At 35.3% G+C, this 27043-nt stretch overlaps 1 protein-coding gene across 1 annotated transcript in view; it reads right to left on the bottom strand.

Annotated features, from left to right (window-relative positions):
* Positions 1-752: 752 nt before the first annotated feature.
* Positions 753-27043, bottom strand: part of PCDH7 (protocadherin 7) — a gene marked incomplete at its 5' end in the record, with an annotated part of 395249 nt that continues 368958 nt past the window's right edge. The window contains one exon of the mRNA XM_058546322.1: positions 753-5044. Within this exon, the coding sequence (XP_058402305.1) occupies positions 4668-5044 (377 nt within the window). The remainder of the gene's footprint in view (positions 5045-27043) is intronic.

Here is a 27043-nt window from a genome sequence, read left to right as displayed (position 1 = left end):
ATTCATATTAAAAACAAATATTTCCTTTTCAAAGATACATTTTGACTTAGAATAATTTTATCTCAAAAGTGAAATTTCTCCAAATAACATGAGAAAATCAATCTTTACATTAATGATGAGAAGTTCTTCTACTATACACTTAAGATTTAAAAGCCAGCTAGTGGGGCTGGCCCTGTGGCTTAGCAGTTAAGTGTGCACGCTCCACCACTGGTGGCCTGGGTTCAGATCCCAGGCGGGCACCAACGCATCGCTTGTCCAGCCATACTGAGGCAGAGTCCCACATACAGCAACTAGCAGGATGTGCAACTATGACATACAACTATCTACTGGGGCTTTGGGGAGACAAAGGGGAAAAAAAAGAAGGATTGGCAATAGATGTTAGCTCAGGGCCAGTCTTCCTCAGCAAAAAGAGGAAGATTTGCATAGATGTTAGCTCAGGGCTGATCTTCCTCAAAAAAATAAATAAGTAAATAAATAAAAGCCAGCTAGATAACTGTCTCAGGAATTATTTTGATGAAATGGAGAATCCAAGTTCTATTCCATTATAAGGCAAAGTAATATGACAGTTATGCATGGTGCCTTCTAAATCAACAATTACGGCAGCATTATCTTCCTTACTCCATCTTAATTTAGCAGAAATCAAACCATTTTAAATCAAATTGGTACATACATCCATTCACTTCTTGTCCAATCAAAACTGAATTACCTGTCAACAGAGAAGTACACTTACAAGTGTGAAACCATTTGACCATGTTATATTTTAATTTGCAGAGACAAAAATGACAAGCAATTTATTTACATAAAACTGTACAAAAGCAAATTAAATTATGTAAAGTATTTCATAAATAGTTGGACGAGTGTTTAATACATTTCGCCATGTTTAGCATAGTTGCGTGCATAGTGACTCATAATAAACGATGATAAATTGTTCTCTGCTTCACTATCAACATCCAAGTAGCAGAACAATAGTCAATGATTAACATTACAAACAGATCGTACCACACTGTATGCAAGTGCTTTAAAATGTAGGAAAAGTCATCTGAAAGTAAACCCTAGGTAGCTGAAAAAATGATGCCTTTCTCCAGATGTTATATATACCTCTGCCTGGGTCACAACTAACAAGCTTTACAACATTCATGATCATCATTGCTCTTTTTTTTTCCTTAAGGAAACATTTGTATATTTATCACTGATAAAATAAGCATCTAAAACTACTTAGGTCTTCAGATTTCTCATGCCCGTTTTACGATGGCTCTTTGATTCTTGGCAGTTGCTTCTGATCTGTGTGTTTTATTTTATTTTCCTATAAGACAGCTTCCTAGGGTAGCCTTTCAGCCAGACATCTTCAGTACCATCTTAGTTTCTCTTTCCATAAAAATAATGCCTCCCTTGTTTTCTGAAACTCAGGCAGCAGGCCAGTCAGAAACCATACAGAAATGATATCTGGAGGTTCAGAATGAGCATTAGATTTTAGACTGAAGCTACAGACATTTTAATACACATAAATTTATATACTTACTCATTAATTTATAAATGTGTCCTAATGTATAATGCATGCAAAGTTCACTTGAGATTCTTGTGTACAGAAAACAAGTATGGTTTATATACTGTACAACCAAAATGAAACAGCAGCCAAAAGAAAAATAACAGAAAAGAAGTAAAGAATAGAAATTCTAAATCAATGTTTTACCTTGCAAAATGGACTGAATTCATCCCGATAATATCTCTCTGTGTTACTATTACTATTATAAATGCTTTAGCCTTCTAATCAGAATTAAGCAGCCCATATTAATGCCTTGATTTTGTTTCATGAATGAATGATATTTAAGACTGGTCCATTATCTGAGTTTGTCAGAAGGCAAATTTTTAATATATTATTTATTATTTTCAGAAAATAAACATGGATAAATATACAGGATCAAAAAAGTTGGGAATAGCCCATTTCCCCTCATTGTCCAAACCCAACAGCCGTTTTTTTACCATAACAACAGGTATAAAAGGCACAGTTGCTTATTTTGCATTCACTCATGTATGTATTTTTTTGTTTCTTTTTATGGATTTTTTTCAAAAGCACTCTATCTATGGAGTGGCACCAGATTCAACCTATTCAAAATAAAAGTCATACAAACACAAAATATATTTCTGTGTCATGCCAGCTCGTTATATAATAAACATGTTATGATAGCTAATTCTACCAGAATTACTGCGAATACTTACAGTACACTGAATTTTATCCTTTCACACCCATTTTAGTTCTAAAGAGAGGTTCACAAGTTAAATGATAATGACGTGGCTACCTTGAATGTGGTGCAAACATCCTGGGGAATGAGGATCCAATTAATCTGAAGGTCCAGTGTGACCCGTATTAGCTTTATAGACAACAGAAGGGTTTTAAGATAGAGTGAAATGAGCTATCTAATGGTTTCAAATGTCTCATGAAAGAAAGAAAAAAATGCATTAAAAAAAGTTTGTTGAACACCTGTGTTATGCAATTGAGTATTTCCTTTGTAACGTGCAAGAAAAAATATGTATACATTTCATAAGTATCTTTAGAAGTATTTTGTCTTAATAGGTACTTACAGATTATACAAGGCAGAACTGCTTTAATGCAGTTTCCTAACAAAGTACTAGAATTGCATCTTTCCATAGTGTAAATAATAATCAAACATAAACATGTTCAATTATTGATATTTTAGTCCAATGTTTTTGTTTCAATTATATATCTTCTCTCATCCTATTATACATAAACTAACATCAAAATGAAAACTCCACTTAAGAAAGAGCCTAAGGAAATGACCCCAAAAGAGTACCCCACCAAACAGAGAAGTGGTTTTCAAAGGCAAGCATTTTGCTGACCTATAGTGAATTAACAACCTGTATTCCAGGCTGCTTCACCTTATCGTCTAAGAAATTCTGCAAAGCATGAAACTACCCAAAGCTACATTGTTTCTACAGTTTGCTATGGAACCATCAAGGCTATGCCTTAATCAGGTTACAAACATTCAGTGACGGGAACGTTTGCTCTCTTCACCTGTTCTCCCCTATTCTGTCCCTGGATTGTCACCCTTGTCTGAATGTCCCAGCACAATTTCCAATTGTATTAAATCATCCTCTATGGAAGAAGTGACTCGAAGCCTGTATATTCAGTTTCTTTTTATTAAACTAAAAAAACTGCATATTTTCCAACTTTGAGATGTACATATTACGAGACATGTCACTGCCCAGAACGCATTTCTTTCATGTGCAGTCTGGATTTGTTTTAAGACATATAGTAAATAATATTCAAATCACATTAGCAACAAAGTCAACTAGGCTGTTGCCTTGTTTCAATATTGTGAGTCTTGAAATAGTGCTATATTGCACAGGACTCAAAATTAACGCACTTGTGTTATGTGAAAGCGTGCATTGAACGTGTAAAAAATGCAATTGGTAATTTGAAATGTAGGTAATAAGACCAGGAAGCATAACCTGGATTTCTACAGTGACAATAGTGGACTTAACCTATAAGATTGTATGCCGTTGTATCTTTTTTTCCCTACCTACCCACAAATATGATTCAAAAAGTGGAATCTTCCCTGGCAATATTTTTTGAAACTAAACTTGAACCTCAACTAATTGCCCTATTATAACACCAAAAATATGTCTCATTAGTTTTTCATTTTCTGAGCTTTCAAAGAAAATCCATTTTAAAAGAAAACGTATATTTTCTGGGGATAGAGACAATGTAAAATAAACTAGCATTTGAGTGTTTCTGTGCGTGCATGTGGTCAGTTGCTTTTGTTGCTTAATGGATCACATCAAGACCAAATCTACTTCATAATTTCCCTGATCTGCCGTAGGATCTTTGGCCTTCTAATGACACAATTGTTTCAGTTAGTTGACAGTAGTGGTGCTGTTCTGAAAACTATATATAATTTTTACAAGTTATAACTAGTGTAATTGATACACGTGGTCAAGATTGAGTGTATACTAAGAATATTCAATGAATGTATAGCATTGAAGTGGATGTTCTGACTTGAAAAGAATAACATAAGCCAAATTGGGACTGCAATCTCCAACTGGGTATTGTTTAGCTCAGTCTTTGTCAGAATATTAAAGCTGTGATCTTCCCAAAATGTTTCTTATAGAGTCCTCCTTCATAAAGACTGTACCTTTAGAGAGACTCTATCGATAATTTTTGAGGGATTGCCTTTCATGGTGATTAATCACATTCTGACAATATGTCTGAAATGTATTTTACCTGATCTGCTTTTTTTTTGACCAGCCGGATGACATTCAAACTAAATCAGTGACTAAAATCATGCTTCAGCCTGGGGGTAATGAGAGTGTGTTGTGTTCTGCTCATCAGGCTTGTTACCATGAGAGAAACTTGCGAACATCTTTTTTTTGTTGTTTTGGCGGGGGTGGGGAAGAGAGAGAGGGAGTGTTGGGGGTCAGTGAGGGAGTTAGACATGCAAGTAACAAGGATGGTTTCTACATTGTACATTACACTCAGGCTAACAGTATCACTAAAGGCCTGATCTGGAGGCAGAAGTGGCAGGCAACGTTTTGTCTCTTTGGTAGCCCCCTCTTTTTGATTAAACGGTTTTGTTTTGTAAGGTTTTTTGCCCCTTATTCTCCTTCTCATACATGAAAAGAACTTTGCTGTTGCTCCTTTATAGGCTATACTACAGGTAAACTTCTCTTCTAGTGAGAGTATTGACAGGAGATGGCTTGTATTCCCCTGTTTTTGTCAGGGGAATATCCTCAGGGTTGGCTTCCTCGTTTTTGCTGAAACTAGCTGCACTGAAGGTCTCATAGGATGAGGTCAACTTTTTGTTCAGGAGGTTTCTGTTGCGGTCACCCATGATGGCTGCCTCGCCATTGGCCAGCTTTTCCTGGCTTCCTCGTTCATCAACAGGCATGAAAGTGGAGAGTTTAGGCTGGCTCTTCTTCCTCTCTGGAGAAGTGCGGACTGGCATCCAACAGGAGTCTGAGTGGCCATATTCATCACACTCACGGGTGCACTTCCCAGTCAGAGCTACATCTGGAAGAGGTCTTGAATCTGGAATTCAAAGAGAAGGAGCCATTAAAGTTGGACATTCCTCAACAGCCTTTCTTGAACTGTATGAAATTGGAGGGGAAAATATATATGTATCCTTTACCGTATTACTTCCCTTTTTTCAACACCCTGCATTTCATCATCCCATAGAACAGTTTTTATCTCATCTCCATTAAAGATAAGGTTTTGCAAAAACATCAACTAGTATAGAAAAAGAGGAATGGACAAAATGATAAATTTAAGTGTGTAGAACAGACAGGTATATGCGCATTTGTGACAGGACAGAGACGTGTGTATATTCTCAAGCAGAAATGAAGTACATATGTATATTTGTGCCGGTATGAATTTTTCCACATGCATAGGAAAAGTTATTAAATCCAAATAGATAGTTTTCTGTATTTATAAATTATCCCAGAAATCGTGTGCTTTTGCCAATTGGATTCCTTCCTGCTTATACATTATTCATAGAATGCAAATATGCAAAACCTTATATTTAAAATACATTCTAATACATCAGGGTGACTCAAAAGTAGAACCTAAATTGACAGCACATTATGTGGTAAAAAGTTAAAAAGGAAAGTACAAGTAAGCTATGGGTGTGAGCATACTAGCAATATCACCACCTACCCCACCCTAGCCCACATCTCCCTTCCCCCCACCATGTCAAATGACCTAATACGTGCCGTAGGACAATCCCCTGAGTGTTCACCAAAATCACATTTGCCAGTGTGTTTGCTGAATGGAAATATTATGTGAAATGCAATGTATTGGGTAAATACAGTCCAGCTCTTAAAGTTTTGATGAAATACCATGTACTCCTAATTAATGGTGTTGCCTAGTGGAATGAGAAATGTCTTCTATTTCTATAAAGCTAAGTTATATCTAGAGAGTTCTCAGGGATCAAAATTAAAGATGGCAGTTAAGAATTACCTGTATGTGTAATTAAGTCATTAAATGTGTCTGTCTTTGGAGAATAGTTATGTTATTTTTTTACTATTACAAATATTTAAATAGACTTTGTTTTTGTTTGAGAAAGAGAGAGAGAGAGAGAAATCTGCTCCACCTCAACAGACTCTAAGAGAATAACCTCTAGGGTTTTATTTAATATATTTTATAGTTTATTTTATTGCCAAACAAAAGAACATAATATCACTGTGCTCCGACTTATATCATATGGTATAATTTCATTAGAAGGCTTGGGACTTAAAAGACTGACAAATTTTGACTTCTGCAAATATATTCACAACAAATGGAATCAGTGAGATTTGCATATATGCAATCCTGGGAAGATCTGGTTTAAAATAGAAGAGGGGGTTATTTAAATTATTCCCGATATATTTATGCTTTCTGCTTTTGTCTCCACACAACATCCCCTACAGTTTAACATTATAATCCTATTTTGGCTATCATTTTTATAAGATATTTGAGAAGTTTCACTCTGCCAAATCTCCTAAATCAAGGCAGTCCAATGTAGTATGTCATTTCTTCCTTCAGTGACGGGTAACTGAAATATTGACATTTGTCGGCCTGCTGATTTTCAACCACGGTGGCCTGAGATTTTTATGCTGTGTGCTGAGAGTTCAACAAGGAAACACCAGTGTTCTTCACAGGAAATCTAGCATTACTTTTCTCTTTTCCAAAGGTAAAAATGCAAAGATAATTATTCACTGTAGTTGCACAAGCTGCTATTTGACTTCTAAGTGGATAGATCTTATTAAGTTTCGTCAAAAGAAAAAGCTCTTTCCTGTTCATATTTTTATGCTAAATTGCCTCTGTGTCTCTCAAGCACATATTTTAGATGCATTTAAAAAATCAAACTATTGACAAATTTTATGAATGATTTTTGTAATCTAGTTAGTTTAAATGAGCAAACTGTGAGTTCTTGGGGAATATTTCCTGTCTTGGGATGCTTTGTTTACTTGAAGCTGACCTAAATGCTTTGAACAGGAAAAAACCCTTATAAAAATGCAAAGTGTAAGATCAGATCTACTTTTTACTCCACACATTCCTCTTTCTCTTTACTGCTTTAACAAGTTCAAACTTTTCTTTTTCTCTTATGATAGTGCCTGTCAAGGACAAAAGACAATAATCAGGAATTTAGCTACCAAAATAGGAAAAATATGAATGAGGTTGTCATTCCCTGCAGAAATGACCCAGAATGGTCCCCAATCATCTGTCTAAATTTACTTAAGTCTCACACAATGTGTTGGTTTACTTACACAGTGACTTACGCAGTTGGCTGCTTTGCAGGGATTAATTTGTGTTTCCAGTTTGAAATTCACAGCACCTTGTTATTCCTTTGTTTGAGATGCATTTAGAGACAGCTCGTGAACTATATCAATACTCTAACAACTGTTCTTGCCTGTTGTTTAACTTGCATACCTGAACTCATTGTAGCGCATAAGAAATTATATTCTTTTAGATTAACTCAATTTCCAATCAACTAGAAGTGAGGTACTCTTCAATTCCTTCCCTCAGCCCTTACTTCATAGTCTGCGTTATTTCCTGCTAAAATTGATTTCCTCTTATTGCTGTTAATGAAAGGCAGTTTGTCTTCCCTGCCGTCAGCGATACGTGGGCTGCCACATCTCTATCCAAGAAGCACGACTTTTAATAAGGATCTCCTGTCATTTCCAAAGTCATACACTTGATTGGGGACCACAGTGGAAGTTGACAAGCCTAATTGGCTGAGACATGTTGTAGTGTTTGTCATCAAATTTAGAAAATAATCAAGAAAGGCTATAAGAGATTCATCACGAGCAATCAAAACTTCCAATCTTGATGACTCAAATGAATCCTCAAAAGAAATGCCAATGATTAACAAATGCAACTTGTATTATGATGCCATTTATTAAGGGAAGGCATGAGTGGAATAGTATTTTTTCTGTGGTTCTATATTTTCTTATTTTAATTATGCAAGTATATATCATAAATTTCTTAAAACACAAAAGTTATATAGGATCTTAAAGAATCATCAGTTACACTTCTTTCTCCCTTTTATAAAAGATATACTCTTAAAATGCCTTATTTTTTGTGGGATTATAGAGGCAGACCTTCCACAACTAGTAACCCTTCTTAGTCTTTCAGTCTTTCACTGAAGGATGTGTTTTTAATATCTAAGAACATTATTTCATGCTTCGGTTTAGCACTATTCCCTTTAATTTTGACCTAAGTGAAGATAGAAAACAGTTAATCACAACTCTTGTTAGTTGGTATTAAGTAAATCAATTAAAAATATAAGCTGTTCTATAACAAAATGTAATGGTATTATCTATCAGCATTTTCCACGATGAAGTCGTTCCTTAGAGGTCCTCCTCGCCCAACCCTCAATCATATCAAACCTTGAAAAGACTGGAACTAGAAATGGCACTCATCAGATCTTGTTGTTGCTTGAGTATTTTAGTTGCAGAGTTCTCCATTGTTACCTAGTTATGCTATTTACTAGAATCACTACATCATTTTGAAGAGGTAAAGTCCTTTCTTAGACATAAAGTTAATTTCACTCACAAAAGTACACAGTTTTAAGCCATCATTATAGCAAACAATTTAAAACAATTTATTACATATAAAGTACTTTCCCATACTTCATCCCTTTTACTTATCACCTCCACCGAATAGCAAGGAGGATCAAAGCAGTGAGAGGTCCAGCCTATGTGAGAGCTGAGGCCAAAGAAGAAGTGCTTTGACTTTCACTTTAGTGTTTCCCATAACACCATATTGCTCCTTCTTAAAATGTAACAGCTGAATTATTTAGAGGTCAATTAATTCTACCCACAGCCATAAGAAAAAGCTACAGTCTCTAAAGAAAGAGAAAAAAAATCTGAGCAGCACAGGAGATAGATGCCACAAAGTCACAAATTTTGCTACTTAATAAAAAAAATGGTGCAACCTCCCCAAAACTATACATCTCCTAAAGTAGAGGAAATTATAACTAATTTAAGAAGTTGAGTTCTTTCCCTAAAAAGAAGTATATTTGTTCTTACTAGGCAGAGTAGATGAGTGGGTAGTGGAAAGATGCTGCTACAGTGACCTCAACGGGAAGTGACAGACAGACAATATGCAGAATCATTAGAAATAACAAGGAAAGCCCAGATTTACAGGGGCATTTAACGTTTCCAGAAGCTGTCCTACACAATTCAGAAACCATTAGAGTCATCTTTATTATAGGAGACCACTGAAATCATTAAGACTCTTGAAAACAGCTCTGCACCAGTATGGATTTTCATATGCTGAGTTATGCATTCTGCCAGAATCCTGGACACCCAGTCTACTCCAGGCCCTTGACTTGGGCCTGAAGATACAAGGATATTTCCATTTCCTGTGAGAAGGCATGAAAATGTTGCCTTTAGTTTTAAAATATTTCCAATGAGTTTTTTTAACCTCAGATACTTAAAGCTATATGCATCATTTAAATATTTTTTAATATACAAATTACTTAATTCCATGACCATATAAGATAAATGAGTTGTTAGTCAGTGTGTAGATGTGCTGGATGTTCACATCATTCCTGCAACTTGTTCTTTAAAATCAGGCACTAGCACATTCTCAACATTACTTGTCTAAATTCAGCAAAAGAAAAATTGTAGTAATTTCTCCTTTTGGGGAGAAAAAAGACATATAGGCACCTTTTCCTTTTTTTCTTTTTAAAGTAGTTAGTTTTCTTTTTGTACTTCTTGACTTCCTGTTATACGAAGACTTCTTTTTCTAGAAGTACACCTAAATTCTGATGGAATTTGGTGGACTATGAAAAGGTTTTACAAGTGGATGAACAAGAAAAATGAAAGACAATTGGCAATGGTTTTCCAACAAATATTTTAACATCACCTTTACTTTCTTAATCCAAATGAAAATATCTCTTTTACTCATATCATTATATCAAGTGTTTTATTTTAAAATAGCTGTCAGAAAAAGATTTACTTTTGCCTTATGTAATGGAATTGAGAACAAATAATTAAACAAACCTTTTATTGGAAAATTATTATTGTAGCCAATAAAGATTAGATGTGAGGGGATCAGATCCAAAAGGTGCATACTCAGTTGGACTTGGCTTTTTTTATATAAATAACCTAAAGATCTCTGCCTTTTGTCTGTTTGAGGGACTGGGGAAGACTAGAAGGTAAGCACATAACAGACCATGGATGGAGTATGAATGACTGACTCACGCAAGCAGTTTGTAATCCTCTAAATATCTGAACACTTTCTGGAAGAAGGGGAAATTTATAGTTACATAAGTGTTGCCTAGGGCTAAAAAAAGGGGATTAAGATTTCTAAATAGTGTTCTAATTTATCACAAAATAACTTGATCCAACCAAATTAGAAGAGGATATAAAGATCGCCTATCCACCCAACCTTACTTCAGTCTTATGTATACAACTCCTGAGCATGTCCCTCAAGAGGCAGTGAACTTGTGAAAAGATCAGAGATTTGGAGTCCCGACATTACTGAATGAGATTCCGGGCCCATCATGTATAAGCTGTATGACTCTGGATATAATTTCTCTGAGCCTCAAGATCCTCATATGTGAGATAATACCTACTTCCTCATTTATTGTGAGGATAAAAGAGTTAATATACATAAAGTCCACAGAGTGGTCTCTGGTTCAGTGTAGATATTCAGTAGATAGGAGGTCATAGCCCCTGGAGAGATTTGAGGGGGTAGAGATAATTTTTTCTCTCTGAAGTCTTTCCATGAGTGAAAAGGGGATTGTTTAAAGCAATAGGCTCGGGAGCCAGGCTCCCTGGATTCAAATACTAACTTTGTCACTCAGTAAATGTGCAACCGAGAACAAGCTACTTGATTTATTTAAATTCCCTCATCTGTATAGTGGGGATAAGAATGAATTAACTTCTTAGGATTATTGTAAGAATTAAATGTGTTAATACAGGTAAAGTATTTGTAACAATTCTTGACACACGACAAGCCCTCAATAAATATTATCTACTTCCGGTGCACAATCCCTTATCCATAATTCAGTCCTTAAAAAGCTTTGAAAACCAAAAGTTCTTTTTTTTTTTTTTTCCATAAATTTACAGCAAATCTGACCTTCAATACAAGGCTATTTTTCATCTTTATTTATCTAGCACAGTGTTAATATTTATATGTTTTACTGTAGAAATAGTGTGTTTAATTAAGGGCAATGTCTCAGACTCTTTCAGATTTTTTAAATAATATATGACACATGCATGATGTTACCTTTTCTAACATATGAAGGATTCTGAATTTTGAGATACATTTGGCCCCAACGGTTTCAGATAACTTATTGTGGAATTAAAACTAATCGTTAATCAAAAGGCCATGTATTTTGAGTTACTTTTCCAGGAATACTAACGGATTTATGCTGATAGAGTCTGCAATATACCAGAGCTACCGTCTATTTAGGAAAATACAAAGGTCACCATATCCTGGTTACTCTATGTCAAGTACCCCCTAATTCGTATTTATTAAGACTTTTCCAGAGAAGATTTCTCCAATATGTGCCGTGACGCTTGCTCAAAACTAAAGGAGAAATGCTCTATTATTTGCAGTTATCTCTACAACCTAAACAAATCAAACTTACAATTAATCATTTTCCCTTGAAAGAGACTTGCCCCTAAGATATTGGCTTGCCAGCTTGCTATCTTGCCTTGCCTGCCTGGACCTTAACAAAGGAAGGAGCTCCATTTTTAAGATATGTCAAAATTTAGCAATGAACTAATCTAAGACTAAGAGGTTGAAAATCAAGGAAAGACAACAAAAAGCAGGGCCAATACCTAAAATGCAGTGCACCCTTTGTACATCAAAAATAATGAAACAAAGAAGCCATTCAGCATACAAGCTATGCAGAGTTCGTGATGTATGTACATGCTTGTTTTAAGTTGCAAAATAAGGCTTGAAATTCCTCTAATCTCCTTATAGACACCGCTTTGGAATGTGACATCGCTGCTCCTTCTGTCAAGATGCAGATTCTATTTCTGCATCCCTTGAAGCTGGGCTAGCTTTGATGACTAGAATGCAGTAGAAGTGATATTGTGCTATTTCCAGATTGGGTCTCAAGAGGCCTGGCAGCTTCTGTTTTTGCCCTTGGAACCCTGTAGTCTCCATTCTGAGAGAAAGCACGATGTAGCCTCTTTGAAGATGCAACACTATTTGAGAGAGAGACTCAGCTGTGTCAGTAGAGCCTACCCCCAGGCAACTCTCCAGGTGAACGCAGCCACATGAGTGGCCCAGGCAAAACTAGCAGAAGAACCACATAGCCAGTCCACAGAAGTGTGGGAAGCAATATATCTTTGCTGTTTGAAGCCCCTAAGTTATGTTTGTTTGTTTGTTTTTGTTTGTTGGGGGGTGGGGAGAGTTCATTGATGCAGCAATAGATCACTGAGATAATGACCGTGGACATATGATATTATCTGCAAGAAATAAACTGCTCCAAACAACAGCCTGCGATCTGGAAAAAATGTATTCTACTTCTTTTATGTTTCTTTATCATGGGAAACAAACTGACCAGTTTTAGTGCAAGTACAACTCTTCAAATGAACATTTTCAGAAATGTAAGCACATTTAACCAAGAAATTCAAGCAGAGGGCTACCATAGAAAACTCGGGAAATTCTGGTCCTGTAATTACAGAATTTCACTGCATTCTACATAGGAGTGCTCTAGTTCGGGCTGACATGCCAAGACAACATTAAAATGTTTAAACATGTTTGAAATCAGCAGCAACTTTTCTCCATACCTCAGGCTAAACTCAGTTAAACAGCAATTGAAGGTATCTCAAGAAGCATTTACTGCCCTGCGGCTTAGACCACTGTCATTCTGAATGTGGCATTATCATATACAGTGGAGACTGTGCACGTCATGTCTCAAGCAGTCTTGCTGAATCAACTCAAACACGAATCTGCTGGTTGGCACATGAAAACTGCAATGCAGCAGAAAAATGTACGGTGAATGCTTGGGAGTGATGAATTAACGCACATCAGAGATGTGGCTGAGCTTTGATTTGACACGCAAAATTAGAGGCAGTGGAGGTTAAGGGAGAAGAGTGGAAGGAGAGGGAGAAGGTGCTAGAAAGGAGGAGCTCTTCCATATTGATCAAAAGAGTTTATCAAACCCAGAAAGGGACTGGTGACATTCATTTCACAAGTTAGCAATTGATTATTCCACTGAAAATAAACCCAAGTCTATTTTTTTGGCATTCATGTTTCTTTTTCCACTGCCGCAATCATAGCTTTCATGATTTTCCTTCTAGTCTCTTGGGTTTTCTTATATTAGAATTTAGTTGCTTTAGGTGTTATAGACTTTAATAATCTGATGAAAACTAGAAGTATTGCCTCCCTTCATAAATGCAGATATGTACCCACAAAATTTGCATAAAATTTCACTGGGTTCAAGATACCAGAGTTAGAGTCGCAGTATACTTCCAATCTTCTGGTGAATGGCAGAAAGAAGGCTGTTGGTTTTTTTTTTTTTTCCCCTGAGGAAGATTTGCCCTGAGCTAACATCTGTTGCCAATCTTCTTCTTTTTTTGCTTGAGGAAAGTTAGCCGTGAGCTAACATCTGTGCCAATCTTCTTCTGTTTTGTATATGGGTCAACATGACTGACGAGTGGTGTATGTCCACGCCAGGATCTGAACCTGTGGACCTACGCTGCCAAAGCAGAGAGCGTCAAACTTAACCACTACACCACGGGGCTGGACCCAAGAAGGGTGTATTTTTATAGTTAGACCTTTTTTCCCTTTGAGTTAGAATCAAAGGTTAAGAAACGTTCAACAATTCAACACTCATCCCTGAAAAATAGAAATTACATGTGGTAAATAAATTACCATTTAAACAGTGACAGAAAGATTTAAAACAAACAAAAAAATAAATTATGAAACACATATTTATAAATAAGGAAAGTAATTTAGGTTTGATTATGTTAATATTTTAGGTTGGTCATTTAAATGTCAAAATCTAAAAACCTCCAATAATTTATAAGGCTTTGCATAAAGAGCAAATTAATGCTTAGGGATGGATTTAACTGATTGCTGATCGCCACTTTGAAAATGGTAGATTTTAAGAAAGATTTTCTTTCTTAAAATCTACATCCAATATTTGTGCTAGTGTCTTGAATTGCCAGCAACTGGATCTTCACTCACTTACTGTGAGAAGGAAGATGAAAGGTGATGAATTGTCATCAACAAAGTTTATACAAAACAATAATTATCCAGACTTTTTTTTCAGTTAATAAAATGTGTTAGCCACTGTATATTCATTTTACTGTAAAGTGTGATGTGGATATTACTAAGACTTGCAAGTATCAATTTAGAGTAACTTTCCAGTAATAGTCTCAAATCTTCAAAGTTTTCATTATTGGTCATAAAGTTGTAGAATATGTAACATACAATAAATATTAATATTGTCTTTAGTTTAGATTTACTAAAGTAATATAATTATTTTTTTTAAATGTGGCAAAAATCACAGTACTCATTCATTTTCTCTTTCAATGTAGTGATCCTGAGAAACTATACAAATATTCTAATGATATGGCCATTTTCAAAACACATTCTCAAACTCTTCGCTCGGGATTACCTACTGAAATATTTCACAAGTCATACAGAAAAGCTCATCTGGTTGGAAATACTCCCATAATAACAAGCTACATTGATTACAATTAGTTATTGTGTTAATTCCATTAGTTATTGTGATTTGGGAAAAAGACAAAGCGCTCCACCTTTGTGTTCTATACGGAGGAAGATCTCAGAAAAGCATTGAGTTTTGAAGTACTATTGAGAGATGGGGCTCTGAAAGCTTTTGGTAGGAGCTGAAAAACCATTGATAGGGAGAGTTTTAAAACAGTTGAAATGCTGGCTCCTTACTCTGGTCAATAAGTTGATCAGTTGAAACTAAAATTGGCAATCACAATTAGGACCAAAAGAGTGTTGAAGAGCTTGGGAGTGTGGAGCAGGTAAATAAAAGGAAAAGGAGGGAAATGATCTCTGATGACTAGCAAACAGGACTCAATGAGCAGCTAAGGTGGGGGAAATCAATGAAGTAACACTGGCTCGGTTTGCTTCATTGATTTTTGCTTCTCGTTGAAATGTTTTCCTTTATTTACTTCCTATTTCTTCAGAGTGGCAAAGTCTCACTGTTGAACCTCCCTTGGAGCCTGTGATGGGCGGAGTGGCAAGCTCTGGCAATCCTCTCCTGCCTGCATTATCCCTTCACGTGCTGCATGGATTCACAGGCACTTCTCATGCTCCACGTGATGCTGCAGGAGCTGCCCTGCGTGTTGGCTCCCGCAACCTGTCGGTGGTAGGCAGAATAATGGTCCCCTCCAAAGATGTCTACATCCTAATCCTCAGAACTTGTGAATATATTAGTTTATGTGGCAAAGCGGAATTAAGGTTTCAGATGATATTGAGGTTGCTAAAAAACAGACTTTAAAATAGGGAGATTATAGAGGGCTAGGCTACAAACCAAGTAATGCGGGCAGGCTCTAGAAACTGGAAAAGGCAAGGAAACAGAGTTTCTCCTCCAGCCTCTAAAAATGAATGCAGCCCTGCTGACACTTTGATTTTAGCCCCAGGAGATCCATGTCAGACTTCTGACCTACAGAAACACAAGAGAATAAATTTTTGTTGTTTTAGGACACTATGTTTCTAGTAATTGCTTACAGTTGCAATTGGAACCTAATACATACTCTGACCAATTCTCTGGTCAGTGTAGGGACAGTAGAGACTTGATGCATTTGATCCTTTCTACCCATATTTCATCCATTAGAGGAAATGGAGTGGAAAAACTTTGATTTTCAAAGTTTTCATTGAGTTATGTTTACCTAATTTTTGAGCATCTGCTTAAGAATGTTCATTTTGCACTTTTGAAAATTTCGCTGCACACTAGTATCTAATCGTCCAAGTTATTTGTGTACGACTAATCAACAAACTTCAACTTTTGTCCAGGAAAGTACTAACACTCAGTTTTCTGAGTGAAACATCTTCCTCCTTGGTCCCTCAGTGACAGCTGTCTCTGGGATTATTACCAGAGAAACCACTATAAGCCATTCTCAATTTGAGTAGTGTGATTCACAAAGAGAGAAAAGACAGAGAATTTGGCATAACATCTAAGGAGCAGAGCCAGGTACCAGGGCACAACCTTAATGAGGGCTTTGTCAGATTTATGGTGCTTTTGTGAATTCCTGATATTTATTACTTGACAGTCACTTTGTTTTCGTTTGTTTAGTCAGTTTCTCTCCTAGTGATTAGCAGTGTCTAATAAAAAGCACCTTATGATTATTTTAAGAACAGTAAGCAGAGTAACAAGTCTCTCCCTAATTTAAAACTCTCCTCTATAAATTTTAGTATAAATTTCAAACTGCATATTTTTGCACAGAAGGCCCTTCAGGATCTGGATCCTACCTACCTCTTAACCCTTATCTCTTTCCATTCTTACATGCTCCCATTTGCCACTTCAATGGACCTAATGTAGCTGTCATTTCTAGAAAACTTCTTGCTGTTCTATGTCTTCATGACACTAATATGTTGTTTCTTCTGCTATTCCTTGCTATATCTTCTATCTATCTCCCACAAATCCTTCAAAATCCAGTTCCAGGATGTTTTCTTTGAGATTTCATCTAACCAGCCTGTCTAATTCTGATTTCTCTTTGCCTCTCTAGTCTTCATCTTATGTCTATCTCTACCATAGCACTTAATACATTGCACTGAAATCTGCTACATATGCAGGTGACTTTTTCTGTAAAGGGTAACTCCCTGCAGGCAGGATTCACGTTACTTAACTGTGTACTCTTGATCCTAGCACCAAACCAGTCACATACTCAATAATTGCCTTTTGAATGGATGAACGAATAACATGGTAGGGAGACAGATTGCATGTCATCCCTGACAATTATGTCTAACTTCACAATGGCCACAGGTGGAAGGATTATAATGACATCTGTTACTCATAAGTGCAATGTGATTGATCAAGCAGGGAAGGTGGGGTGGTTTTTGTTTGTTTATTTGGTAAGCGCAGAACTGAATGAACTTTTTCGCCATTCACTCTCCTCTTTCAGGACCCGCCCCATACTGTAATTTCTCTAATTGAGATTTGCTTTCTAACAGAACAATGTAGTTGATTGAAATAATCCATAGATGTATTCTATAGAACAAAATGCAGTCTTCACATTCAGCCTGGGGCAGGGAGGTGAGGTCAGTGGATGCAGTATAGGTGCTAAGAGAAAGTCTAATGGGAAAATCCTATACTTAGTGATGACAAGGCTGTATGTGGGAACTAATTTGTTAAGCTTCTTTGCTTATGGATGGTAGATGTATTATAGTTATTTTAGTGTTGTTAGGACCTCTGGTTGGCAGTTATGCAAATCTTTCAATAATAAACTCAGCAAATAAAATTTATTTTTGGCTTATACACAACTTGTATCATAGATGAAAACTTTCAAAACATGGAGTCATGAAGGAGAGGTATTCTATGTGATAGAAGAGATGAACAGCAGCAGGCTCTCTTCTCTATTCTTGTAACATGGCTTTATTTTCATAGGAACTATTGCAGGCAATGTGCCAACCTATTTCAGTTCAACAAATTTTATTTGCCTTTTGGTAGCAACCTGATGGGTACATTTTAAGCGAGTATAATCATGGGCAATTTAGATCAGTGCTTTTCAAACTGAGGGCCATGATCCGCTAGTTGGTGGTGAATCCATTTAGGGAGTCATAACCAGTTTACACTACGTTCACATTATTTTGTGAATATTTTGTTGTAGTTTTCTATATGTGCATATATATATTTATATGTATGTACTTGACCCCCTAAAATAAATTTTTTATTCTGGGTGATACTGAAATAGACTGAAAGTCTATATCTAAATCATATCACACGGAAATCTGCATATTCTTGGCTATTTCTGAGTAAGCTACGTATTATATTATATTTAATACAAAATAGAATTTTAATAAGCACACAATGTCATGTGACATTGCATACTTTTAAATTGTACTTTTAGCTGTCAGTTCAAATTGCACTTCAGAGACAAAAGTTTTATCCTTTTAAAAAGGAATTCAGATAATTCAAAGAATAAGAGTTAGTCACATCCTCCATAACCACTTCAGGAAGTTTACTGTAAATATATTTTCTTACCTTGAGACACTCTGAATTTACAGTTAATTCCCTAGATTCCAATTTTCTAGAATTATGTGTAATTGTGATGAGCCTTCTCATAATCCACTTAAATCCTCTGATAGACTGATTTATTTTAATCAGGAAAATGGCAACAGACCCTTTAAAAAAGGAGGACTTAATGTGACTTCTTAAAGTCATATAGACATTAAGATGTAGGACACATTTAATCTGTCTAATTTACTGCTGGTCTAATGCCTAAGTATTAATCTGTCACAATGTCAAATTACATACATTTAGGCTTTTTTTTTTTTTTAGTAAAACGTGTCTGCCCTTAACAAACTCATAGTGTAAAAAATTCAGAAGTGCAATTAGAATGTCATCTCTTCCGCAGACGACTTAAGAAAAGCATGAATCAGAGCTTAGCAGTCAACATAATTTCAGAGATAATCGTGGCAAAATTATGGTACTGCAACAACTCAACGGGAGTATAGTGAGATTAACAGACAGTGACGATCAACTATTTATCTCCACCATCTGCCATGCATGCTCTTTATTTAAGCTGGGTTTTTTTGCCAATGTTTTCAGTTTTGACTTTGCCAGCAGTGGGCATCACATAGAAAAACAGGTTTCATGGTATAAACAGATTTTCCCACTTGTTCAATGAATTAGCTTCACTGGCTATTCTGTAGATCTTAAGCAAAGAAGACCGACCGGAGGGAATTAGTTTTAGCAAGCTTTTGTGTACTGGCCAGTGTCTTGTACAATTCAAATAAATCAATCCTATAAGAAATAAAAAAGATAAAACTATAAGTATTATAACAATGGAAATCATCACTAAAGATATGCTTTGAGAGTTTTCTTTAAAAGACATACTTAAAATTTACGTGTACTGTTTTAACCATCGGACTGTACTCTGTGAGTACGTAAGTGAATCATTTGATGGGAATCTTGCTAATTTGTCAGCCTTCTCTGTTCTGCAAATCCGTCAAGGACTGGTGGAATTAGGACTTGCCATGGCAGGACACAGGAACTCGGTGGAAATTCTACTATGGAGAGAGAATAAGAAGAGATGGACTTTACCGCACAAAGTTGGCATGAAGTTTCCAGGTTCAAGGAAGATAGATCTCCCTGTTGTGGTAACAATCTGCAAAAGTATATTTATTCATTTAAGAAATATTGATACATCAGGCACTATTCTAAAACTTTACATATATTAACTCATTCAAATTTGACAGCTACCTGTGGGACAGGTTACCCCCATTTTACAGATGAAGAAACCAAGGCACAGAGAAGTTAAGTGAGTTACCCAAGAGCTTGCATATAGTGAGTGATAGAATGAGGTTGCAAACCTAAGCAGTTTGACTTTAGAGCTGTGCTCTTAACTACTAGCCATACTGATTCTCAACAGCATATCAATGTACTATAAACTCATGTCGTAAGCTTTAAAAAAAATATAATCTTTATCTAAGTTGAATTAAAGCAGAAAAGCATTTCCCTATACATAGAAGAAGAAAGCTGGATTAAAGGGAAAGGGAAAAAGCAGTGTCCCTGGATGTCAGATATAGTAGGAATCTCAACGGTCTTAGCTTGAAATAAGGGGAACATTTTTAGCTTAGACAGACAGAAAGGTGAAAACCGGAGAAATGGGTGTGGAGGTTCCAGGGCCAGAATAATATTGGCATGTGACCGTTTTTCCTTGGGGTTTTCTCTCTCAGCTGTCCCTCTTTGAATGAGATGAAGAATTTTGTATCTAAGTCAAAATAAGGAGACTAAATTATTGTGTTGGTAAAAGGCTCAAACTTTTACCATTATTAAAGTCATATTTAGCTAAGAAAAAGTTTCATCTTCATAATCGAGGTCTATTTTTAGTTCTACATGGCAGAAAGACACCTCAATTATGAGGTTTTGGATCATTGTTATTCTAGAGAAAGAAAAGCTGTGTTTGAAACCACAGAGTGCTGGACTGAACTTCTGAGAACGGGAGATGCCAAACCACTCCTTGGCGAATTAAATGTGAGAAGTGGAAATAAATGCTTTAAGAATAGCAAAAAGAAGTACGGACAGTTATTTCTGGCAAAGAAAGCATCAAAGAGATTATGTATTAATCACAATTGGCTTGAGTAAATTGGGAAAGATGACTGTATTGATTTCTTAAGAGAAAATGAACACAAAGCGATATTTGGGCTATACTTACCCACCTGATTTCCTATATTAATCAGGTAATTGATTAACATTCAAATTTTTAGTTTATTTTAGAATATATAGTTGCAACCACGAGGCTGAGATTTAATCTGTAGAAACGGGGAAAAACTATGTATATTAAAAGATAATGAGATAAAAAGAGTGGGGCTGTCAAGTACATTTATATACTTGGTACTTGTTCATAATTGTATCTTGGAGCACAAAAACCAAGGAACCATGCACTGTGTAAACTTTTACTGTCGTTTTGTGAAAACTTATACTTTCACTTCCTCTCATTGGAGAGAATCAATGAATCGCAGTGATTAACACACTGGGATTTGAGCAAATGAAGTCTGATTTGAGTCCACATTCTGTCACTTACCCGCAACATAACCTTGAGCAAGTTACTTAACTCTGAATCTATCTCACAGGGTTGTTCTGAGGATTAAATGAGAAAACGCATGTTAAGTGCTTAGCCTAATGATCTACATACAGAGGCACTTAGCACATTTTTTCTGCTGTTATTAAGATTATTGTTCTAACTACTATTCTGTGTCTTTTCTACACATATTTTTGAATGGTAAGATGTTGATTCTAAATTATTGAAAATTATCCATTTTTAGTCAATGTTCTCTTTTCTTGGAAGAAATTAAAGGAGTTAAAACCTTAAATTTTTAGAATATTTGCCAATTAACTACAGGAAAACAATAGTTTTCACATATAAAAGATTATAGATTCATGTCTTTGTATTATAAATTGCAGCGCCAAATACATATCTTTTAAATAAAGCCCCAGAATCATAGATGAAAAAAGACATCTTTTAATGTTAAGTTTATTCTAAAATTATTTAAATTCATAAATGTTAAAAATGCATATTACAAGAAGCTTAGAAGAAGAAATGCAAAGCAATTTAATTTCAAAGATTAGGTGTACATAAGTTAATGATTTTTCTGACAGCATTGTATTCTATAATTACTAGCTGTTCAGAGTTAACTGAAACTTAATGTATTGTGACTTGCAGGTATATAATAATAAAGGCTATAAATAATAATTAGTACTCTGTCATCCATTTAAGTAGGTATAATCTCTCGTTTCTCCCAAAGAAACAATTTTTACATAATTATTATTTTGTACATTTTAAAATCACATTTTTTTACTGCTTAAATCCTAATTTGCTTTCTTTTTCATTTAGGCACATTTAGGAAAAGATGGTAAAATTGAGAAATTTAAATAGAATATGTGCCTTCAACACAGTATAATCTCTAAGCTATTAGTTGGGTGGACTTCACAAGTATATCAGCATTAAAAAAAAAAGAAATTAATCTAAAGAATATTTAAACAGATGAGAAAGTATAAAAGGTGCAGAATCCCAGTTAATGTGCATTAAATTATCTTCAAAAAGAGGGGGAAAAGTTAAGAAACAGCTTCCTGCTCTGCATGTTAACAAGCCTAAATAATGCAGGGCTTAAGTGCAAAAGCAAAGAAATTTAAAAGGGAAAACAAATATCTTGAGACGACTTGTCTTTTAAAGTAACTGTCAAGGAGAACTTGCCTTTCTGAATAAAAGCTAGCAATGACTTAAGGGATTCATTTATCCTTTAGGCTGTATTAAGAAGTGTCATTTAACTATTAAAAATGCTGTCCAGTCAAAATAAGGACTAATTATCTGCTCATGATATACCTATATGGCTTCCAAAGAACACACAGGGATTTGGCACGATTAAATGCATTTAGAATGGCAGTCAGGTTGAGGATTCATCTCCGAATAACATGATCTGAGAAGTATGACTAGTTATACATTATTCATGAATATGGGAAACCAGTAAAATAAAATATGCTGCTTACGGTGTGTCCAGATAGGGCTAAATATTCCAAAATAGTCAGCATCAGACCTGCTTTTGCTTCTTTGAGTTAAAAAAAATTTCTGAACAAATAGTGATTCACATATAATAATGATCATATTGAATATTTAACCCCAGGGCTACCAACCAAGAAGAAGCACTATGAACTTTTTCCTACTGGGAAAGATATAATTAAATCTGTTACCTTGTAGATAACTAAAGATATCCGCATTTATTTTTCTTTTTACAAAATGGAACTACTTACAGATCAATTGCCAGTCACTATCATCACGCTAGATTAGAGTACTTTAAACTAACTTGGAGTAAATTAAAATAAATGAATTTTTACGATAAATGTCTTCCCTCCCTCGCCTGACAGCTGTTATAAAATGTTCAGTGTTGTTCCTATGTAGAGTTTGGGAGTGTTTTTCTGTATGTATATGGAAAGCTAACAACAACTATAAATTCTCAACTAGTAATCGTATTTTCCTGACTGTGTTTAAAAAGATACAGCGACATAAAAAGTCTACAGAGATAAAATATCTCAAATGGCTAAGCATCCACAGAATATTATCCTGCTGTTTGCACAAACCTGAGATATCAGCATTAAATAAATAAATTATTCTTAAATTAATTATTCTTGAATATTTAAGCAATCATTTACAGATGGTAGCCCTTCTAATTTGCTCCTTTACAGTCAAGGAAGCAAATCATAGCCACTGATATTTTCCTCCCACTCTTCCTTCCTTCCTAGTGCTATTCTGTTATATTAAAAATAAATAAACTAATAGATGGCTTGCTTATTCACATATGCTGCCTCCTCTCCTCAAAATGTGTCTTAAATGACCATTTTATTTAACCTGAAATGAGTTTGGTTGAAAATGTCTTTTTTCCTCTTATAGCACCTGGACATGAAAATGAAGACAAAGTGTGCAAAGGACATAATAGCCTAGAGACATCTCTTTGTCATAACATGGACCTGTGAATAGTGACCATGTTCTGATTATACTCAGCACACCAACATTCATTAAGATAAATAGCTAATCTCTCATTAGGAATGGCATGCATTGATCCATGTAAAGTGGTAAGGATAGCTTTGGGCACACAGAAGGCTATATAAATGTAAGCTATCATCATCATCAGAACTGATTATTCAGTGCCTGGCACAATTTAGGGCATCATTTCTACTGAATGAGAAGAGAAAGAGGCAAGTGTTGTTGCACCCATTTCTCAGAGGGCTAAAAATAAGAAAGAGTTGTCAAGTGATTTGTGTAAAAAACAAATCTAGAAAGTGAAAGAGGTATAAAGAATTTAGCTAAGCTAGGGATCCTGGAGGAGAGAGACCTACTTTCTAATCTTACCGCTCACTGCGTGGGTTTATGCAGGCTAATTCACCTGGCTTAGCCACTGCCGCCCTACTCGCTTGTAGAGACGTTGTGAAAATAAACACAATTCTGCAACTCAAATTCCTACATATGTGCCCATAAGAAGTTTTCAATAAATATGTGTTTAAGAAAGGAAAGAAGGAAGGAATTAAGGAAGGAAGACTGGATCTTGATTTTGTCATCTTTTCTTTTCATTACACCTAACTAATTTTCAGCGATCATACGGTAAACATAACACAGAGATTGAAAAAATACAAAAAAAAAATAGAATGAGAAAAAGACTGAAAGGAAGAAAAATAGTAGGAAAGTTAGGGAAGAAAAAACAAAAGAAATTAAAAGAGGAAGAATGAAAGACACAAGAAAGGAAAGAGGAGGGAAGAGAAGAAAGAATGGAAAAAAGAAAAAAAGGAAAAGAACAGGAGAGTATGAAGAAGGAAATGGAAGGAAAAAAACAGAAAAAACAAAATAGAGAAAGATAATGAATCTCAGCTTGATGTGTGACCTGTGGAAGAATTTATATTTACTATTAACTTTATATAGATTTTCAGCTCTGTTTTAAGGTATAGAGTGTGGATTAATTACAAACATTGACTCTCAATTGTTACAGATTTATGACAGATTAATCTAGCTTAGATCCATTAGAAGCTATGTTAGAGCTAGTAGTCTCCTTCCTTTTTACGTGTACAGGCAGGCTGTAACATAAAGCTAAAACATAATTCAAAAAATGACTCGACAGGATATTAGCACATCAGCATGAAAAATAACAGAGAATGAGTGAGTTGATCAATCATTTCCTACTATGAAGAAAGAAAATATATAAAAGCTTATGAAATGAATCTGAAACTGGAACATGGCAGACAAGTTAATGAAAAACTATGGGCCCAGCAAGAAACACAAAACTGCATTAAGGAAAAAAAATTGTAGATCAATGACATAGAACACTTGAACATTTTATATTATCTACCCTTAATTTTAAAAAGTTTTTAGTAGCACTCTAGCATTAAAAAAGTAAGCCAATGGGAGCTATCTGTTAAATGTACATTATGATTCACACTCTTTTTCTTTTTCTTTCTTTCTTTTCTTTTTCAAGTACTATGGTGTTTTATTTCTTTTAGTTAAATTCTTGAGTATCCAATCTAATCTAGAGTTTTCCAGATGTCTTAACTAGTCTTTTTCCTGTTAAAGAGCATATATTTTAAGCTCTTTCTAATTTTAGTGTTTTTAGTATTTTAGATAAATATCACTATTCATGAAAAGATCCTCATGTGACCCCTCTTTATCTTTAGCTCTTGTTCACTTGCACTGTCAGTACCCAAATTATGGCTTTAAGTTGAGAGCAGAACTTCCAAAAACAGATTTTAAATTTAGATACTACTCAGGTTGACAACATGTTCTTTTTTTTTAGGGGTTACTAAACACTAAATATGTTTTCAACTAAAATCCTTTTTAAACTAGAAATATGATAGATTAGCTTCCCAGGAAGGAAAATCTTCCAAAGGTTTGGCTAGGTGGAGGCATGTACTTTAGAACAGCATTAAAAACGGTTATTTGAGAATTGTTTAATGTTCCAAAAGAAGAACTAATGACCTAAAATTAGCAGAGTATTTAGAATGTTCCCAGTGACTGATTTTAACTCCTTTTCAAAGTAAATCTGAGTACTATAATGACAACAGAGATCTCATCATAATCTACACAAGCTTCGCTACTTTCTTGCAATGTTGGACGTGGATTTAAAAGAGAATGATGGGTTTTTATAAGTGTTTGTGGGGTCATGTTACTTAAACACAGAATTTTGCATTCAATGATTTATGCACCAAATATGTACTGTATCTCCTACCAAGGGATTTTGGGGTTTATACAATTAATTTAAACACGGATCCTGTCTTTAACATGTGGAGAATCTAGGAAAGGGAGACAAGCACGTAAATAAGTTTAAACTTTAAGGAAAGCAATGATTTCCATAAGAGAAGTACAAAAATTATGTGAAACACTCAAAAAAGAATAAAAAAGAATAAAACTTAGCTTTGGTCATTGAGTCTGTCACTAGAAAAGGCAACGTTGGTCCACAACAGTCCGCATCCACATTCACAACAGATGTTATTAATAACACCCCACCCACCTTCCCAACAGAGGCTGACCTCTACTTCCAAGTCCTTCCAAACGTCATTACCCAGCATTGGATGAAAGATGAAACCATGTTTTCACCCCCGAATATGGTGTAAGGAAATTTTTTTTCTTGTAAATTCCAGCCAATTATATCTATCTGTCATTCTATTTTATAAATAAACAGATATAGCCTCATCCAAACTGGAAAATTTGTGTTTTTCACAACATCATGATGATGCTAACATACTAGTAGGGAAAAAAACACATATTGGCTTGACAAATATCCTTCCTAGAAAATTGCTTGGCACACTTTAGATACATGATGAATAATTGTAGAATAAATGAATTAATAAATACTAAAATATTAACTATGTCTCAGTATCATAATACTTCTTATTGCTCTGTCAATGCTTCGAATATATACAGGAGTCGTGAGTGTTACTCAATGAAAAGCTTAGTGCCTTTAACGGAACAGGAGGAAATAGATAGCTCTAATGTACAGCACCTATCGTTGAACTGAGTTGGCAGCGTATGAGTTTAGCTCAGGTAAATTGGTTGACTGACTTTTTACTACAAGATGGATTTCAAAGTGTCTTTAACTTTTCCCTAGTTGCTTAACATTTTAAAACACAATCCAGCACACATTATGTAAAATTCACAGATTTTTGGTCAGAATGCTATATAATTTAGGGTTACCATTGGTGCTCACACTTACCTTGGTTTACATATTTTACAATTGTATTAAGGCTCACTTCTTTTTTAATTCTACTAAGACTCCTCTATTCAACTTGTATTTGAAACTATACTGAAAGACAAGAGTGGGGCAAGATTTTTCCAGGGATGACAAAGTCATCATGACCTGTATGGAGTTTCTTAAGCAGTCCCATAAACTACTTGTGCAAACCCTGGTGCCAATACTGCTGCCAATGCCGCATAAGTGCTCACGACACAAACTCTGTGTACCTCAGTTCCCTCGCATGTGAAGTGATGAGATCAATACAGTCTTGCTAAAGCTGTTGATGTGTTGGTAGGATTTCATGATGTTACAAGTTTCTATGAAACACAAAATGCTCATAAAAACAGTGTTTTGGTTACGGCTCAAAACAGCCAGAAAACTTTGTGAATGGTGTTTATGGATATTTTTATAACCAAATTCACTTTCGATAAGCCAAAGAAGTCTCAAGCTTTTCCAGAGAATTATTGCTCTGAGGGTGTCAGAAACAATGATGGCTGCAGGTACTCAATAAAGATGGAAAGGTGTGCTTCAAGATAGTTTGAACACAAGACAGACTTTTCTAGTGTCAGAGGTACTTACTTACTTATGAAAAGGGCTCAGACCTCTTAATATCATTTCTCTCCTCTCCACTACTGGGCCTAGTCTTTAAAACCGCATCTAAAGAGGGAT

This window comes from Diceros bicornis, chromosome 8 (genome assembly GCF_020826845.1).
Source record: "Diceros bicornis minor isolate mBicDic1 chromosome 8, mDicBic1.mat.cur, whole genome shotgun sequence".
Taxonomy (NCBI): Eukaryota; Metazoa; Chordata; class Mammalia; order Perissodactyla; family Rhinocerotidae; genus Diceros; species Diceros bicornis.
This window is presented reverse-complemented; position numbering and strand designations above follow the sequence as displayed.